Source organism: Lepidochelys olivacea (assembly GCF_965140295.1).
Source record: "Lepidochelys olivacea isolate rLepOli2 genome assembly, chromosome: 1".
NCBI classification, from domain to species: Eukaryota; Metazoa; Chordata; order Testudines; family Cheloniidae; genus Lepidochelys; species Lepidochelys olivacea.
Genome location: NC_140411.1, coordinates 28,498,228 through 28,517,446, shown reverse-complemented (window position 1 = coordinate 28,517,446; position 19,219 = coordinate 28,498,228). Strand labels below are relative to the sequence as shown.

The window sequence follows — 19,219 nt, the reverse complement described above, 5'->3', positions numbered from 1 at the left end:
TGGGAACAGTTAGACTGCAATAAAGGTACCTTGTGCTGGGATAGCCTATTCCTCTTTCCCCATTGTGTGTTCTTTTTCTAACTGAAGGTGAGTCTGCCTTATCTAGTTTAGCTTATGCAAAAGTATACATTTCAATATTAAAACTGGTTGAAACTCAGAATTTTCTTTCCCTAGGAAATTCTGACATTTTGAAATTTCTTTTTGTCCTGAACTGGAAGGAAAAGTTCCTTGGTGTAGTGGGTTTTTTTAAGCACCGCAAATATCAGGTAGGTTTAATTAGCAAACAGAAACTACACTGTATTTCCCAGAGGCCGGGATACAATGTACAAGTATTGACTGAGATGAACATCAGGAAAAATATTTCCTGAAAGAAAGTAACAGGTGATATTGTTTAATATTGCCCTCAACTGCAGTTGAATGATCTATTTTCATTAAAGGGACCTAAAAATATCAGCTTTACTAACCTTCTTAGTTTTCTACAGGTTGTGTACCTCTTTGTGAGGGGAGGCATCAAGGCCTACTCTTCCCTGGTAGAATCAGCCTTCATTAATGGTTCTTCTCTCTCACTTTCTTCTGCCAGGAGAGGGTGCCTTCAAAAAGGGGCAGTGTCCATATTATGTTTCTGTCCCCTTGTCCCTCATCTATATAAACTGCATTTTATGGGAAAATATATGTTTCAGACTCCCATACCAATGGCAAGGCCTCTGCTCCCCCAACTCTGGGGAAATGTCAGAAGCTTTGGAGGAATAGCCCTACCACACTGTAGACACACTGACAGATTTAGGGAAGCAGAAGGCAGACATCTCACACCAAACACTTACAACCTGTGTTGATTGCTCTGGCCACCTCTGGAGGTTACAGCTTTGGATTTGGGTATCCCAGAGTGTGATAGTGTTTGTCAGCCATCACTTTGCAGATATCTGCATCAGTGTTCATCTAAGGACAGCTGTGGATTATTTGTATGTGTGTACATGTGATGTATCTTTGTGGGTACATGAGTCCGTTGTGTCTGTCAGCCAAACACAGGATGAGTAAATATGAAAAACATTAATATGACCACCCCCTTGTTACATAACGTAAAGGTGAAAGGTGTTCAGATAACATAGCATGGGTACCATGTAGGGATCTGAATAGATTTGAACTTCCCTAATGATTTATGAAATATAAAACATTGTGAATTCAAGCAATATTTTCCCACTAAGCACCACTTTATTTGCAATTCAGCTAATAGAAAAACGAGAGATCTCTGTTTTTTAGGAACTCCTTACTGAGGTTTGTCTGTATAAAGCGAAAATTGTGTGTATGGATTTCTTAAAAAATATTTCTTCTTGTTTTAAGAGGAAAAATAATACTTGAAATTATTTTGGCAGAAAGCTAAATTAAAACTGGAGGGTTTTAAAAAGATTACCATTCTGTCCCTGCAATATCTCTTTCTGTCTTATCTATTTAATAGCAGGATGCATTTTTGAATGGCATAACAGGCTAAAATATTTACATACGATGCAAGGTATGTTAGCATAGCAAGCATGTGTGTGCTTCCACTGCTCAAATGCTGTATGTTATGTTAAATATTTATGGTGGCTGAGACTTTCAAAGGAACCTAAGGGAGTGACATGCCCAAAAGCCACTGGATTTCTTAGATTTCAGAGTAACAGCCATGTTAGTCTGTATTTGCAAAAAGAAAAGGAGTACTTGTGGCACCTTAGATACTAACCAATTTATTTGAGCATAAGCTTTCGTGAGCTACAGCTCACTTCATCGGATGCATACTGTGGAAACTGCAGAAGACATTATATACACAGAGACCATGAAACAATACCTCCTCCCACCCCACTCTCCTGCTGGTAATAGCTTATCTAAAGCGATCACTCTCCTTACAATGTGTATGATAATCAAGTTGGGCCATTTCCGGCACAAATCCAGGTTTTCTCACCCTCCGCCCCCCCCCCCCCACAAATTCACTCTCCTGCTGGTAATAGCTTATCCAAAGTGACCACTCTCCTTACAATGTGTATGAAAATCAAGGTGGGCCATTTCCAGCACAAATCCAGATTTTCTCACCCCCCCCCCCCAAAACACACACACACACAAACTCACTCTCCTGCTGGTAATAGCTTATCCAAAGTGACCACTCTCCCTACAATGTGCATGATAATCAAGGTGGGCCATTTCTAGCACAAATCCAGATTTTCTCACCCGCCCCCCCACAAACTCACTGTCCTGCTGGTAATAGCTTATCCAAAGTGACCACTCTCCTTACAATGTGTATGATAATCAAGGTGGGCCATTTCCAGCATAAATCCAAGTTTAACCAGAACGTCGGGGGGCGGGGGGGGGGTAGGAAAAAACAAGGGGAAATAGGCTACCTTGCATAATGACTTAGCCACTCCCAGTCTCTATTTAAGTCTAAGTTAATAGTATCCATTCCAATTGGAATTCATTTGCAAATTGGATACTGTTAATTTAGGCTTAAATAGAGACTGGGAGTGGCTAAGTCATTATGAAAGGTAGCCTATTTCCCCTTGTTTTTTCCTACCTGCCCCCCCACCCCCCCAGACGTTCTGGTTAAACTTGGATTTATGCTGGAAATGGCCCACCTTGATTATCATACACATTGTAAGGAGAGTGGTCAGTTTGGATGAGCTATTACCAGCAGGAGAGTGAGTTTGTGTGTGTGGTTTTTTGGGAAAAAAAAGAAGGGCGGGGGTGAAAAAACCTGGATTTGTGCTGGAAATGGACCAACTTGATTATCATACACATTGTAAAGAGAGTGGTCACTTTGGATGGGCTATTACCAGCAGGAGAGTGGGGTGGGAGGAGGTATTGTTTCATGGTCTCTGTGTATATAATGTCTTCTGCAGTTTCCACAGTATGCATCCAATGAAGTGAGCTGTAGCTCACGAAAGCTTATGCTCAAATAAATTGGTTAGTCTCTAAGGTGCCACAAGTACTCCTTTTCTTTTTGGATTTCTTAGAGAATCCCATCCTATGTTCTTATGTATGGAGCATCTTTGGCTGTGTATGTGTTTGAAAGTGAAAGAGCAATTGCACAAGACTTTCTTGTATAACTGAAAGGTAGTTAAAGCTTTTGCACAGTGTCTTGCTCTGTGTTTTTATTTTAAGTTTACTATTGGTGAATGAGATTTGGAATGGGAAGTTTACTTCAGATGACTTTAGGGAAATAGCAGATTTACTAGCTGTCTGTCACACTACTGGCCAGCACAAAGAGGCAATTATGGGTATGTGAATTCACTGAAATTGGGAAATGTTAGACAGTTTATACAATTTGTAGTGAGAGAAGCTTGTAGGAAATTTAATCTTTCATGTCTAGATTTACTTAACTCTTTGCAGTAGCTTTCTAAGAACCCAGGCTTCAGGTATTCTGAGCCCCCTCATTTTCCTTTGACTTCAGCAGGAGTTGAAGGGAGCTTAGTACTTTCCAGAGGATGCGCAATATCTTGCAGGATCAGATTGGTTGGTGTACTAGTAATGACTAGAGACCTGTGTATTCTATGGTTGCTGGAAAATCCACTCCCTTCTGCTGAGCTGTGTCCTTAGCTTTCCATTAACAAATCATTCTTTTTAACTCTTGTGGTTGCAACAAAAAGGAAATAAAAAAAGGATTTTTTGTCTGCCTGAGTTTGCAGACAGCCTGAAACAATAGGAATGAGAAGAGTGAAAGGTCCCACTAATCTTCAGTGGGCTGTTAACTCTGAATCTTAACCAAGCTGGCAATTTAAATGTCAACACTTTTCCTGCTCTTTGCTTTACAGCCCCAAACGGTCTCCCATTCCTGTCCAGATGCTCATAACCACTCAACCACCAAAATCTCTAGCTCCACCTTTCTTCCACTTCACCACCCAAACAAATAAAGCCCATTTAGTATAGTTATTAATTGTCGGTACAAAACCCTGCAGCTGTGTAGACTGAATGTGTTGTGGCAAACTAATACAAATGACATTTGGCATCAAAATAAATAACATGGGTGACTGTACCAACCTATCTAAAGCTGCCACAAGCTTTCTAGTCTGCCTCACTTGAATGCTGTGGAAACTAGAGGCCCTTGCTGAAGAATTTGGGTCCATCTTGTAATGGAATATACCTGAGGGAGTCAAGGAAGACAAGGCAGTTGTGGAGAAGCTAAATGAATTCATTGTATTGATCTTCACTGCAGAGGATGTGAGGGAAATTCCCACACTTGAGCCATTCTTTCTAGGTGACAAATCTGAGGAACTGTCCCAGATTGAGGTGTCAAAAGAGGAGGTTTTGGTAAAACTGACAAACTGATAAATTTAAATAGTGATAAATCACTAGGACTCAATGGTATTCATCCAAAAGCTCTGAAGGAACTCAAATATGAAATTGCAGGACTGGTAACTATGGTATGTAACCTATTGCTTAAATTAGCTTCTGTGCCAGATGACTGGAGTATTACTAATTAAATGGCATTTTTTAAAAAAGGCTCCAGACTTGGTTGAAACTGTAGTAAAGAACAGAATTATCAGACACGTAGATGAACATGAAATGTTGGAGAAGAGTCACAGGGGTTTTGTAAAGGGAAATCATGCCTCACCAATTGCTTAGAATTCTTTGAAGGGGGTCAACAAACATAGAGACAAGGTTGATCTAATGGGTTTAGTGTACTTGGACTTCCAGAAAGCCTTTGACAAGGTCCTTCCCCACAGGCTCTTACGCAAAGTAAGCAGACATAGGATAAGAGGGAAGGTCCTCTCATGGATCAGTAATTGGTTAAAAGGTAGGAGGCAAAGAGTAGGAATATATGGTCAGTTTTCACAGTGGAGAGAGGTAAATAGTGGGGTACCCCAAGGATCTGTACTGGGACCAGTTCTGTTCAGCATATTCATATATGACCTGGAAAAAGGGGTAAACAGGTAGCAAAGTTTTTGCATAGGATACAAAAGTTAAGTCCAAAGCTGACTGTGAAAAGTTACAAAGGGATCTCCCAAAACTGGGTGACTGTGCAAGAAGGTGGCAGGTGACATTCAATATTGATAAATGCAAAGTAATGTATACATCAGAAAACATAATCCCAACTATACATACAAAATGATTGGGTTTAAATTAGCTGTTACCTCTCAAGAAAGAGATCTTGGAGTCATTGTAGATAGTCTCCAACTTTGAAAACATCTGCTCAATGTGCAGCAGCAATAAAAAACCTAACAAAAAGTTAGGAACCATCTGGCCACATCTGGAGTACTGCGTCCAGTTTTGGGCACCCAACTACAGAAATGATGTGGACAAATTGGAGAGAGTCCAGCAGAGGGCAATGAAAATGATCAAGGGGCTGGGGCACATGACTCACTAGGAGAGACTGAGGGAACTGGGCTTGTTTAGTCTGCAGAAGAGAAGAGTGAGGGGGGATTTGGTAGCAGCCTTCAACTACCTGAAGGGGGGTTTCAAAGAGGATGGAGCTAGGCTGTTCTCAGTGGTGGCAGATGACAGAACAAGGAGCAATAGTCTCAAGTTGCAGTGGGGGAGGTCTAGGCTGAATATTAGGAAACACTATTTAACTAGGAGGGTGGTGAATCACTGGAATGGGTTGCCTAAGGAGGTGGTGGAATCTCCATCGTTAGAGGTTTCTAAGGCCTGGCTTGACAAAACCCTGGCTGGGATGATTTAATTGGTGTTGGTCCTGCTTAGAGCAGGGGGTTTTACTAGATGACCTCCTGGGGTCTCTTGCAACCCTAATCTTCTATGATTATATGATTAGGAAAGGGATAGATAATAAGATAGAAAATATGATAATGCCACTATACAAGTCCCTGGTATTCTCACACCGTGACTACTACATGAAGTTTTGGTAGCCCCATCTCAAAAAAGCTATATTAGTATTGGAAAAAGGTTCAGAGAAGGGAAACAAAAATGAGTTGAGATATAAAACAGCTTCCATATGAGCAGAGATTAAAAAGACTAGGGTTGTTCATCTTAGGGGAAAAAAAAAGACGACTAAGAGGGGATATGATAGCGGTCTGTAAAATCATGAAGGGTGTGGAGAAAGTGAATAAGGAAGCCCCTTCTCATAACACAAGAAGCAGGGGTCATCCAATGAAATTAATAGGCAGCAGGTTTAAAACAAGCAACAAAGGAAGTATGTCTTCACACCATTCACAATCAACCTGTGGAACTTGTTGCCAGGGGATGTTGTGGAGGCCAAAAATATAACTGGGTTCAAAAACGAATTAGATTAGTTCATGGAGGATAGGTCCATAATTGGCTATTAGCCAAGATTGTCAGGGACACAACCCCATGCTTTGGGTATCCCAAAAAATCTGACTGCCGGAAGCTGTGACTGGACACCAGGGCATGGATCACTCGATAAATTGCCCTGTTCTGATCATTCCCTCTGAAGCATCTGGCACTGTCCACTGCTGGAAGACAGGATACTTGGTAGATTGACCATTGATCTGACCCATTATGGCTGTTCTTATGAGGGGCCTTGATGATGACCATAAAACTCACTAACGACATCGCAATGCACTTCATTAACATGCTTAATTTAGAAACGTGATTACCATGTCACTTATGACTGGAAAACAGTGGATGTACAGTATAGAAAATTGTATTTTCTTTCAGTGTGTGCACTGATGCATTGACTATTGCTGTTGTATCATGTTGTCTGTTTTAGTACTAATGTGACTACACATACTCTGGAACATGACACTGGTACTCGTACATATACTTTCATTGTAAACTGCTGAAAGTGTTTTCTGTTAAGAGGCTCAGTGGTATCTTTGTTTCTTTTGTACAGGTAAGTAGCTCTTGTCTAGCAGTACACATGTGAAAAGCATTGTTCAACTGTTGACTAATTAATTCTTTTAACACCTCTGAAGTAGATAAACAGGACCATAATGCTCATGTATTATTATAAATATGCTTTATCTGTGAGACTAGAGTAGCTCTAATTTCACAGTACATTCTCTGAGCTACAGTTTTGTGTTAGATGCTCAGGTTGTGACTACAGTAGTATGGTTGGCTGATTTGGAATTTAGAAGTGGTATTGTAGCTGTGTCAGTCCGAGGATATTAGAGAGACAAGATGGGGTGAGGGAATATCTTTTATTGCACCAACTTTTGTAGATGAGAGAGAGAAGCTTTCGAGCTTTTCTCTCTCACCAACAGAAGCTGGTCCAATAACGGATATTACCTCATCCACCTTGTCTGTCTTGGTGTTTAGAAGGCAGTTTATTGTGTGCAGTTGTTTTGAGTTTCAGACCAGTGACGTCTCAGTTGTACTTGTTTCTGTTCACATCACATAGAATTAATAACTTTACATATTTTTTTTGTGTGTTCCTTTTCTCAAGTCTATGGCTTTCTGCAATGCAAGGAAACTAACCTTATCAGATACTCGGGGTACAGGATGGGAAAATATGGTGGGAAAATTATTAAAAAGAGATCACCCATTCTATAGGATAAAGCCACTATAGCTTTTAAAGAAAATGGAATGAAACTGTTACTGTTTTGAGGAATGCAGTCTGTCACCTCAAATGCTTTGGCTTACCACTGCTTTTGGTCACAGCATTCATGCCATAAATTGATGTGATTTTCATAAAAGAAATTTTAACACCATTGATCATGTTAAATATTTTCTAATGTACAAGAACAATTGTGAGTTTTTACATGTTTAGTCTTTTGAATAACATTGGGAAATTGCTGTATTGTTATATGGAATCTAGGAATATTTTAGACTTGACTACAGGGAGAATTGTACCTGTTTAATCTAAACCAATTCTGTTCAGCAAGTGCAAACCTCTGCATGGACTTTTATCTCTGTATAAGACTGGCTTTTTGAGTTTAGCTTAAGTTGATTGGGAACAAGTTTAAGTTGAATGGAAATAACCCACTTTTAAATTAAAATATAGCTGGGTTTGCACCAGTTTCAAACAGTTTAATCAAACTGGTGCAAGTATGAGTGTAGACAAGACTAATGCTTTAACTAAATTGGGGAGGCAAGTGTCCAACTCCCATTGAAAGTTAGTAGGAATTGGGTGTCTAACTCTCCCTTAAGCGCCTTTAAATGTTATAGTGGGATTTTAAAAGTATAACAAATATAATCATTCACATAAAATACAGTGCTGCTGATGTTTTTAAAAACATCTTCCTTCCAGGTCCATGAAGGATTTTTGGAGAACAGGATTGTACCGATCAATGACACTAGTACCAGTGGTCCCTCTGAGAAAAGGAGTGTTGATTTACGAATATACATGCTGTGTTTTCTGCCATTTATTATCCTTCTGGTCTTCATTCGTGACCTTAAGAGCCTGTCTGTGCTTTCGTTCCTTGCCAATCTTTCTATGGCTGTCAGCCTGGTAATTATTTACCAGTACATCGTTCGAGTGAGTATACATCCCCCCCCTCAATTGTTTTGTGAAGATGTGACATCTCATTTGGAATTTGTATGTAATGTCAAGTGACTATTAGATTTATATTTATTAACCTAACTTTCACACAGCATGGCTTATACTGTAGGTACTAAAGTGATGGGTATTTAAAAAGTGGCAGAAAGAGAGAGCCTTTTGAAGATGTGACATTTATGGGAAATTGGACTTTAAAAAAGAAAGGAAAATGCCTACTAATTGCTCCTGCCATTAAGGCAGTAAAAGAAAAAAGTACACGTTTTAAAGAACTTTTGCCCCTTGAGTGTGAAAAAATTATCCTCCATGCATGTCACCTGCAGCTTTGGGGATTCTGTTCCACTGCCTGTCCCTTCAGTTCAACAGGGCAGCAATTTAAACTGTAACACTTAATTCTAGTGTCTCTCCAAATACAGTACTGAACATTTGCAGACTTCTCATTTAGACCACATGTTGCAAACTTTCTGCTTTTAAGCAGTTGAATAATTGTTGCATGTACTGAATTGTTGCCATGATACTAAAAGGTGTCTTGAGAGATTTGTATAAAGCAAGCTGAATCATGGAATGAAAACAAAAATTCACATTTTTAAAAAAACCCCTCAGAAGATCTGTGACCAGAGTTCAAAAGAGTTTGCCAGGGTTACCTTTGGCATAAGATGATACTGGAAAAATACAAGTGCTACTTTATGTACAGCAGTATTTCCCATAGTGTGATGTGTGCCCCCCACTGATTGGCAAGAAAGACAGCCAGTGGGAGGGTTGAGTTGGGACAAAGGCAAAAACAGAACAATTACCAATAAATATTCTCCAGAGTCTCAGCTTTCACTTTAAAAAAAAGTCTTCAGTGGTTATGGTTGTGAAGAAAACCTTCAGAATGTGAAGCTCATGTAACTGAGGGTATATATAGACTAGAAACACTACAGTAACACAGTGCCATGCTGTAGCTGTAGTATACACACTTAACACAGCAATGGAAGCATTCTTCCACTGACCTAACAGTGTCTACGCTGGGGTTCAGGTCACCTTAATTACATCACACAGAGTGTGAAATTCTTCACAGTCCTGTAGGACATAGGTCAGCTGACCTAATTTTTTAGTTTTCAGAGTAGCAGCCATGTTAGTCTGTATTCGCAAAAAGAAAAGGAGTACTTGTGGCACCTTAGAGACTAACAAATTTATTTGAGCATAAGCTTTTGTGAGCTACAGCTCACTTCATCGGATGCATTCAGTGGAAAATACAGTGGGAAGATGTATATACACCGAGAACATGAAACAATGGGTGTTACCATACACACTGTAACGAGAGTGATCAGGTAAGGTGAGCTATTACCAGCAGGAGAGCTGGGGTGGGTGGAGGAAACCTTTTGTATTGATGATCAAGGTGGGCCATTTCCAGCAGTTGAAAAGAATGTCTGAGGAACAGTGTGGGTGTGTGTGGGGGGGAAATAAACATGGGGAAATAGTTTTACTTTGTGTAATGACCCATCCACTCCCAGTCTCTATTCAAGCCTAAGTTAATTGTATCCAATTTGCAAATTAATTCCAATTCAGCAGTCTCTCGTTGGAGTCTGGTTTTGAAGATTTTTTTGTTGAAGGAATGCTACCTTTAGGTCTGTAATCGAGTGACCAAAGAGATTGAAGTGTTCTCCGACTGGTTTTTGAATGTTATAATTCCTGACGTCTAATTTGTGTCCATTTATTCTTTTACGCAGAGACTGTCCAGTTTGACCAATGTACATGGCAGAGGGGCATTACTGGCACATGATGGCATCTATCACATTGGTAGATGTGCAGGTGAACAAGCCTCTGATAGTGTGGCTGATGTGATTAGGCCCTATGATGATGTCCCCTGAATAGATATGTGGACACAGTTGGCAACAGGCTTTGTTGCAAGGATGGGTTCCTGGGTTACCGGTTCTGTTGTGTGGTTTGTGGTTGCTGGTGAGTATTTGCTTCAGGTTGGGGGGCTGTCTGTAAGCAAGGACTGGCTTGTCTCCCAAGATCTGTGTGAGTGATGGGTCATCCTTCAGGATAGGTTGTAGATCCTTGATGATGCGTTGGAGAGGTTTGAGTTGGGGGCTGAAGGTGGTGGTTAGTGGCGTTCTGTTACTTTCTTTGTTGGGCCTGTCCTGTAGTAGGTAACTTCTGGGTACTCTTCTGGCTCCGTCAATCTGTTTCTTCACTTCAGCAGGTAGGTATTGTAGTTGTAAGAACGCTTGCTAGAGACCTTGTAGGTGTTTGTCTGAGGGGTTGGAGCAAATGCGGTTGTATCGTAGAGCTTGGCTGTAGACAATGGATCATGTGGTGTGGTCTGGATGAAAGCTGGAGGCATGTAGGTCGGCATAGCGGTCAGTAGATTTCCGGTATAGGGTGGTGTTTATGTGACCATTGCTTATTAGCACCGTAGTGTCCAGGAAGTGGATCTCTTGTGTGGACTGGTCCAGGCTCAGGTTGATGGTGGGATGGAAATTGTTGAAATCATGGCGGAATTCCTCAGGGGCTTCTTTTCCATGGTTCCAGATGATGAAGATGTCATCAATGTAGCACAAGTAGAGTAGGGGCATTAGGGGACGAGAGCTGAGGAAGCGTTTTTCTAAGTCAGCCATAAAAATGTTGGCATACTGTGGGGCCATGCGGGTACCCATAGCAGTGCCGCTGATTTGAAAGTATATATTGTTCCCAAATGTGAAATAGTTATGGGTGAGGACAAAGTCCCCATCATGCGCCAGCAATGCCTCTCTGCCATGTACATTGGTCAAACTGGACAGTCTCTACGTAAAACAATAAATGGACACAAATCCGACATAAAAAATTATAACATTCAAAAACCACTCGGAGAACACTTCAGTCTGTTTGGTCACTCAATTTACAGACCCAGAGCATAGCTGCATCCCCCACCCCCAGCCCAGAGACTCACCCGCTACCCTCCTGGAAGGGTTGCCAACCCTCCAGGATTGTCCTGGAGTCTCCAGGAATTAAAGATTAAACTTTAATTAAAGATAATCGCACTTGATGAAACCTCCAGGAATTCATCCAACCCAAGCTGACAAACGTGTACCTCTTAGAACCCAGGGATCCAGAGGGAGAAACAGCTTGATATTGGGTTCTGGGATTGCATTGAGTTTCCTGCATGCTGCCTCCTTTCCCTATCAGGGTGTGCTGGGAACTGCAGCTGCTGGGAACCCTCCAGTTCCCTCCTCCTCCTCTTGGCCTTGTTTTCTATTTGTAAGCTGGGCTCTGCTGGGTCCAGTGGCCCCTAGTGGCAGCCAACATCTCTGCAGCCCACTTCTGTGGGGAAAAAGGGAAATTCTGCGCACAGAACGTTAATTTCTGCAAAATCCTGCATTGCGCAGTGGGGCAGAATTCCCCCAAGAGTAAACAATGCTGGCATTTAAAGTGTCATGTTCACTATCATATTACAAATATCCACACCAGTATTTCCCAAGTGCAAGTGGGGAGAGGAGGAGATGTGGGCGAGGAGCAGCAGGTATTTGGTTACATTTTAAGATGTGCAGGCTATTAATACCACATGGTGATGTTGTTGGGGGCGGGGAGGATGGGATTGGGTTTATTTTCCTGGAGAGGGGCTCAGCTTTCAAAAGTCTGGGTAATGCTGATATACGGTATGTGATGATGCTGTGTTTTTTCTCCCCAGGATATATCTGATCCTCGAAAACTTCCCCCTGTGGCTGGTTGGAAGAAATATCCACTTTTTTTTGGTACTGCCATATTTGCTTTTGAAGGCATTGGTGTGGTAAGTGTTCAGCTGTACCCATCTGTATACAATGATTGATGATAAGCAATCCCTTTATTAACTTTCAGTTAATCGCAATATTCTGCCCATCCCATTGACTTTCATGTTAATAGGATTCAGCTATTTTAATCAAGCATGCCGCTTATGGGCAACTTTCATTGTGCAGCCCTGTGGGCCTGCAGCAGCCCCTGTGGAAAGATCTGGCTTCAGGCAGGTTTGTAGGACTGTGGCAGGGGAAGGAAGTCCTGGGACATGCTTAGCCAGGGCCCACAAGCTGTGTCCAGGGCTTTCCACAGGGAGTGAGGGTACTGGAGGGCCCATGGGGCTGCATGGTACCTCCCACTGGCATCAGGGACATCTTTGTGATACAGAGTATGCCACAGTTATCCATGCCTTTGTCATCTCAGAATAAGATTGCTGTAATGCACTGTTCAACCTGGGGACCATTCAGAACTATGGTTTACACAGAATCCTGCAGGATGCTTATTAACTGCAGTTACACTTTGGGAGGACATGATTAAACCAGTGCTCTGGGATACTTACATTTGCTTCAAGTAAGCATCCAGGTGGAATTCAAGGTGTCGATTTTACCCTCTCAAGCTCTAAGTGGTTTGAAACCTGCTTACCTGAGAGACTCTCCAGGCTTTACTGCCACAGAGGAGATCAGCACACTTACTGAAGCTGGAGACCTTCTCAACTTACGGAAGAAAAGGTTACTGGCAGAATGCTCTCTGCAGGTTCCTTGCTTTGGGACCCTCCTCCCTTATCTCCTCAGCATTGATCTGCCAGTGCCCAGGTTTGTTAACCTTCTGGGCACACTGCACACCTCCTCACCTTTCCTCTTTCTTCTCAGGCTGTTGAGGAAGGGGTGGGTTGAAGTTTGGGTTTGGCTATATTTATGGATAGTGTTGTGGTGGTTGTGTCTCCCCAATTTATGGGATGAGTGCCAATAGATACCTGATTTTTATAAATTCAAATAAATGAAAAGAGCTATTCAAAAAAGAGTGAAAAAGTGTGTGAACATAGGGGGGAAAAAATTCAATTAGTTTTGCCAAACCTCACGGCTGAATCATTTTTACTCAAACTTATAAGAAAAAACTCAATATGAGGCTGAGAATGAGCATGGAAGATTTCAACCCGAATGGTTGAAGTCTGGCAAAATTATCAGCAGCTGAAAGCGAGGGGTTATAATGGAACATGTTAGGCAACCTTAATCATAGGTAGTGTTGTTAAATCTGGGTAAGAAATGGTTTTCCTGTCCCAAAGAATGTTTTTGAGATTTTGACAATTTTTCCATTCTGTATTGGGTGAAACGGAGACCTTTTGAAGTTTTTGGCTCGGGTGGGTGAGGGGAGGAGGGCGAGGACACAGACACACACATGCACACACACACACACCCCTCCCCTGCCTCTGAATAACCAATAGCCTGGTGGTTAGGGTACTCACATGGAACCCAGGTCCAAATACTTGGAATTTTGACTGGGTCTCCCACATCCCAGGTGAGTGCTGACCACGAGGCTGTTGGCTATTCTGGGATGAGTCTCTTTCTGTCTCTGAGAAACCTTTCCTGATGAAAGTTTTGTTGAAACTGGTACGTTTCCTGCAAAGTTTCAGTTTTCTGACAAACAAATTTTTCATGTGGGGGGAAAAAAAGTTTACCATTTAATTAGTTTGGTACCCTAGACTACCTTCTTGTAATTTTGGTTTTTTCTATTTTGATCTCTCTCAGGTTTACCATTTAATTAATTGGTACCCTAGCCTACCTTCTCTCTGATTGCAGGCTATCAGCATATACACCGGACCCTCACTAGAACACGCGTCTATATAGTGCAAATTCGCATATAACGCGGTTGTGGCCATGGATCCCAAATTTAATTACTTTAACTGGAATTCATTTTAACACGGTCCCCGCTATAACGTGGTCCCCGCGTTAACGTGGTACCATGCATGGATCCCAAATTCCACATTCTAGCGAGGGTCTGGTGTATTATATTTCTATAAAATTCTTGTACTGGATTTCATTCTAGTAGGTCTTCCCTGATAGTGTTTACTTGTTTCATAAAGATACACTTCTTGGAAAACTTGAACAAGCTTTTTGCATAGAAGCAATAGATGTGATATATCTCAAGTTTAGTGGGGTTTTTGATACTGTCTCATATGACCTTCTCATAAACTAGAGAAATATAGGCTAGCCAAAGCTATTACAAGGTGGGTGCACAACTGGTTGGAACTCAGAGTACTCAGAGAGTAGTTATTAATGTTTCACAATTGAATTGGATGGGCATGCTGAGTGGGGTCCCACAGGGATTTGTCCTGGGTTCAGTTTTATTCAATATTTTTATAAATGATTTGGATATTGGCATAGAGAGTGTGCTAATAAATTTTGTGGATAATACCAAGCTGGGAGGGGTGGCAGGTGCTTTGGAGGACAGGATTAGAATTCAAAATGATCTTGCCAAACTGGAGAAATGGTCTGAAATAAATAGGATGAAATTCAGGAAGGACAAATGCAAAGTACTAGCCTTAGGAAGGAATAATCAATTGCACAAATACAAAATGGGAAATAAGTGCCTACGAAAAGTATCTGTCAGTTATAGTGAATCACAAACTAAATTTGAGTCAACAATTTAATACTGTCACAAAAAAAGCAAACCTCATTCTGGGGTATATTAGCAGGAATGTTGTAAGGAAGATATGAGAAATAATTCTTCCCCTCTACTCAGCACTGATAAGGCCTCAACTGGAGTATTGTGTCTATTTCTGGGCACCACATTTTGGGAAAGATATGGACAAATATGAGAAAGTTGAGAGGAGACTGACAAAAATGAATTGAGAGCTAGAAAATGCTGCCCGGACCGGGAAAACCGAGAAGTCTGCTGCTTGCCAGGGGCTAAGATTCGCGATGTGACGGAGAGACTGCCGAGACTCATAGAATCATAGAATATCAGGGTTGGAAGGGACCCCAGAAGGTCATCTAGTCCAACCCCCTGCTCAAAGCAGGACCAATTCCCAGTTAAATCATCCCAGCCAGGGCTTTGTCAAGCCTGACCTTAAAAACCTCTAAGGAAGGAGATTCTACCACCTCCCTAGGTAACGCATTCCAGTGTTTCACCACCCTCTTAGTGAAAAAGTTTTTCCTAATATCCAATCTAAACCTCCCCCACTGCAACTTGAGACCATTACTCCTCGTTCTGTCATCTGCTACCATTGAGAACAGTCTAGAGCCATCCTCTTTGGAACCCCCTTTCAGGTAGTTGAAAGCAGCTATCAAATCCCCCCTCATTCTTCTCTTCTGCAGGCTAAACAATCCCAGCTCCCTCAGCCTCTCCTCATAACTCATGTGTTCCAGTCCCCTAATAATTTTTGTTGCCCTTCGCTGGACTCTCTCCAATTTATCCACATCCTTCTTGAAGTGTGGGGCCCAAAACTGGACACAGTACTCCAGATGAGGCCTCACCAATGTCGAATAGAGGGGAACGATCACGTCCCTCGATCTGCTCGCTATGCCCCTACTTATACATCCCAAAATGCCATTGGCCTTCTTGGCAACAAGGGCACACTGCTGACTCATATCCAGCTTCTCGTCCACTGTCACCCCTAGGTCCTTTTCCGCAGAACTGCTGCCTAGCCATTCGGTCCCTAGTCTGTAGCTGTGCATTGGGTTCTTCCGTCCTAAGTGCAGGACCCTGCACTTATCCTTATTGAACCTCATCAGATTCCTTTTGGCCCAATCTTCCAATTTGTCTAGGTCCTTCTGTATCCTATCCCTCCCCTCCAGCGTATCTACCACTCCTCCCAGTTTAGTATCATCCGCAAATTTGCTGAGAGTGCAATCCACACCATCCTCCAGATCATTTATGAAGATATTGAATAAAACCGGCCCCAGGACCGACCCTTGGGGCACTCCACTTGATACCGGCTGCCAACTAGACATGGAGCCATTGATCACTACCCGTTGAGCCCGACAATCTAGCCAGCTTTCTACCCACCTTATAGTGCATTCATCCAGCCCATACTTCCTTAACTTGGTGACAAGAATACCATGGGAGACCGTGTCAAAAGCTTTGCTAAAGTCAAGAAACAATACATCCACTGCTTTCCCTTCATCCACAGAACCAGTAATCTCATCATAAAAGGCGATTAGATTAGTCAGGCATGACCTTCCCTTGGTGAATCCATGCTGGCTGTTCCTGATCACTTTCCTCTCATGCAAGTGCTTCAGGATTGATTCTTTGAGGACCTGCTCCATGATTTTTCCAGGGACTGAGGTGAGGCTGACTGGCCTGTAGTTCCCAGGATCTTCCTTCTTCCCTTTTTTAAAGATTGGCACTACATTAGCCTTTTTCCAGTCATCCGGGACTTGCCCGGTTCGCCACGAGTTTTCAAAGATAATGGCCAGTGGCTCTGCAATCACAGCCGCCAATTCCTTCAGCACTCTCGGATGCAACTCGTCCAGCCCCATGGACTTGTGCACGTCCAGCTTTTCTAAATAGTCCCTAACCACCTCTATCTCCACAGAGGGCTGGCCATCTCTTCCCCATTTTGTGATACCCAGCGCAGCACTCTGGGAGCTGACCTTGTTAGTGAAGACAGAGGCAAAAAAAGCATTGAGTACATTAGCTTTTTCCACATCCTCTGTCACTAGGTTGCCTCCCTCATTCAGTAAGGGGCCCACACATTCCTTGGCTTTCTTCTTGTTGCCAACATACCTGAAGAAACCCTTCTTGTTACTCTTGACATCTCTGGCTAGCTGCAGCTCCAGGTGCGATTTGGCCCTCCTGATAACATTCCTACATGCCCGAGCAATATTTTTATACTCTTCCCTGGTCATATATCCAACCTTCCACTTCTTGTAAGCTTCTTTTTTATGTTTAAGATCCGCTAGGATTTCACCATTAAGCCAAGCTGGTCGCCTGCCATATTTACTATTCTTTCGACTCATCGGGATGGTTTGTCCCTGTAACCTCAACAGGGATTCCTTGAAATACAGCCAGCTCTCCTGGACTCCTTTCCCCTTCAAGTTAGTCCCCCAGGGGATCCTGGCCATCCGTTCCCTGAGGGAGTCGAAGTCTGCTTTCCTGAAGTCCAGGGTCCGTATCCTCAAGGTCCGTATCCTCCAGGGTCCGTATCATCAAGCCCTCGGATCGCTACCCCTTCCTGCTTCTCCACGTGGGCACCAGTGATACTGCCAAGAATGACCTTGAGCGGATCACTGCGGACTACGTGGCTCTGGGAAGAAGGATAAAGGAGTTTGAGGCGCAAGTGGTGTTCTCGTCCATCCTCCCCGTGGAAGGAAAAGGCCTGGGTAGGGACCGTCGAATCGTGGAAGTCAACGAATGGCTACGCAGGTGGTGTTGGAGAGAAGGCTTTGGATTCTTTGACCATGGGATGGTCTTCCATGAAGGAGGTGTGCTGGGCAGAGACGGGCTCCACCTTACGAAGAGAGGGAAGAGCATCTTTGCGAGCAGGCTGGCTAACCTAGTGAGGAGGGCTTTAAACTAGGTTCACTGGGGGAAGGAGACCAAAGCCCTGAGGTAAGTGGGAAAGCGGGATACCGGGAGGAAGCACAGGCAGGAATGTCTGTGAGGGGAGGGCTCCTGCCTCATAGTGAGAATGAGGGGCGATCAGCAGGTTATCTCAAGTGCTTATATACGAATGCACAAAGCCTTGGAAACAAGCAGGGAGAACTGGAGGTCCTGGTGATGTCAAGGAATTATGACGTGATTGGAATAACAGAGACTTGGTGGGATAACTCACATGACTGGAGTACTGTCATGGATGGTTATAAACTGTTCAGGAAGCACAGGCAGAGCAGAAAAGGTGGAGGAGTAGCACTGTATGTAAGGGAGCAGTATGACTGCTCAGAGCTCCGGTACGAAACTGCAGAAAAACCTGAGTGTCTCTGGATTAAGTTTAGAAGTGTGAGGAACAAGAGTGATGTAGTGGTGGGAGTCTGCTATAGACCACTGGACCAGGGGGATGAAGTGGATGAGGCTTTCTTCCGGCAGCTCGCAGAAGCTACTAGATCGCACGCCCTGGTTCTCATGGGTGACTTTAATTTTCCTGATACCTGCTGGGAGAGCAATACAGCGGTGCATAGAGAATCCAGGAAGTTTTTGGAAAGCGTAGGGGACAATTTCCTGGTGCAAGTGCTAGAGGAGCCAACTAGGGGGGAGCTTTTCTTGACCTGCTGCTCACAAACCGGGAAGAATTAGTAGGGGAAGCAAAAGTGGATGGGAATCTGGGAGGCAGTGACCATGAGTTGCTTGAGTTCAGGATCCTGACACAGGGAAGAAAGGTAAGCAGCAGGATACGGACCCTGGACTTCAGGAAAGCAGACTTCGATTCCCTCAGGGAACGGATGGGTAGGATCCCCTGGGGGACTAACATGAAGGGGAAAGGAGTCCAGGAGAGCTGGCTGTATTTCAAGGAATCCCTGTTGAGGTTACAGGGACAAACCATCCCGATGTGTCGAAAGAATAGTAAATATGGCAGGCGACCAGCTTGGCTTAATGGTGAAATCCTAGTGGATCTTAAACATAAAAAAGAAGCTTACAAGAAGTGGAAGGTTGGACATATGACCAGGGAAGAGTATAAAAATATTGCTCGGGCATGTAGGAATGAAATCAGGAGGGCCAAATCACACCTGGAGCTGCAGCTAGCAAGAGATGTTAAGAGTAACAAGAAGGGTTTCTTCAGATATGTTGGCAACAAGAAGAAAGCCAAGGAAAGTGTGGGCCCCTTAATGAATGAGGGAGGCAACCTAGTGACAGAGGATGTGGAAAAAGCTTATGTACTCAATGCTTTTTTTGCCTCTGTTTTCACTAACAAGGTCAGCTCCCAGACTGCTGCACTGGGCATCACAACATGGGGAACAGATGGCCAGCCCTCTGTGGAGATAGAGGTGGTTAGGGACTATTTAGAAAAGCTGGACGTGCACAAGTCCATGGGGCCGGACGAGTTGCATCCGAGAGTGCTAGAGGAACTGGCGGTTGTGATTGCAGAGCCATTGTCTTTGAAAACTCGTGGCGAACGGGGGAAGTCCCGGATGACTGGAAAAAGGCTAATGTAGTGCCAATCTTTAAAAAAGGGAA

The 19,219-nt window shown here is 43.1% G+C and overlaps 1 protein-coding gene across 1 annotated transcript in view; it reads left to right on the top strand.

Annotated features, from left to right (window-relative positions):
- Positions 1-19,219, top strand: part of SLC36A4 (solute carrier family 36 member 4) — a 244,769-nt gene that overhangs the window by 49,678 nt on the left and 175,872 nt on the right. Inside the window, exons 7-8 of the mRNA XM_084626197.1 lie at positions 8,126-8,353; positions 12,027-12,125. Of these exons, the coding sequence (XP_084482323.1) occupies positions 8,126-8,353; positions 12,027-12,125 (327 nt within the window). The remainder of the gene's footprint in view (positions 1-8,125; positions 8,354-12,026; positions 12,126-19,219) is intronic.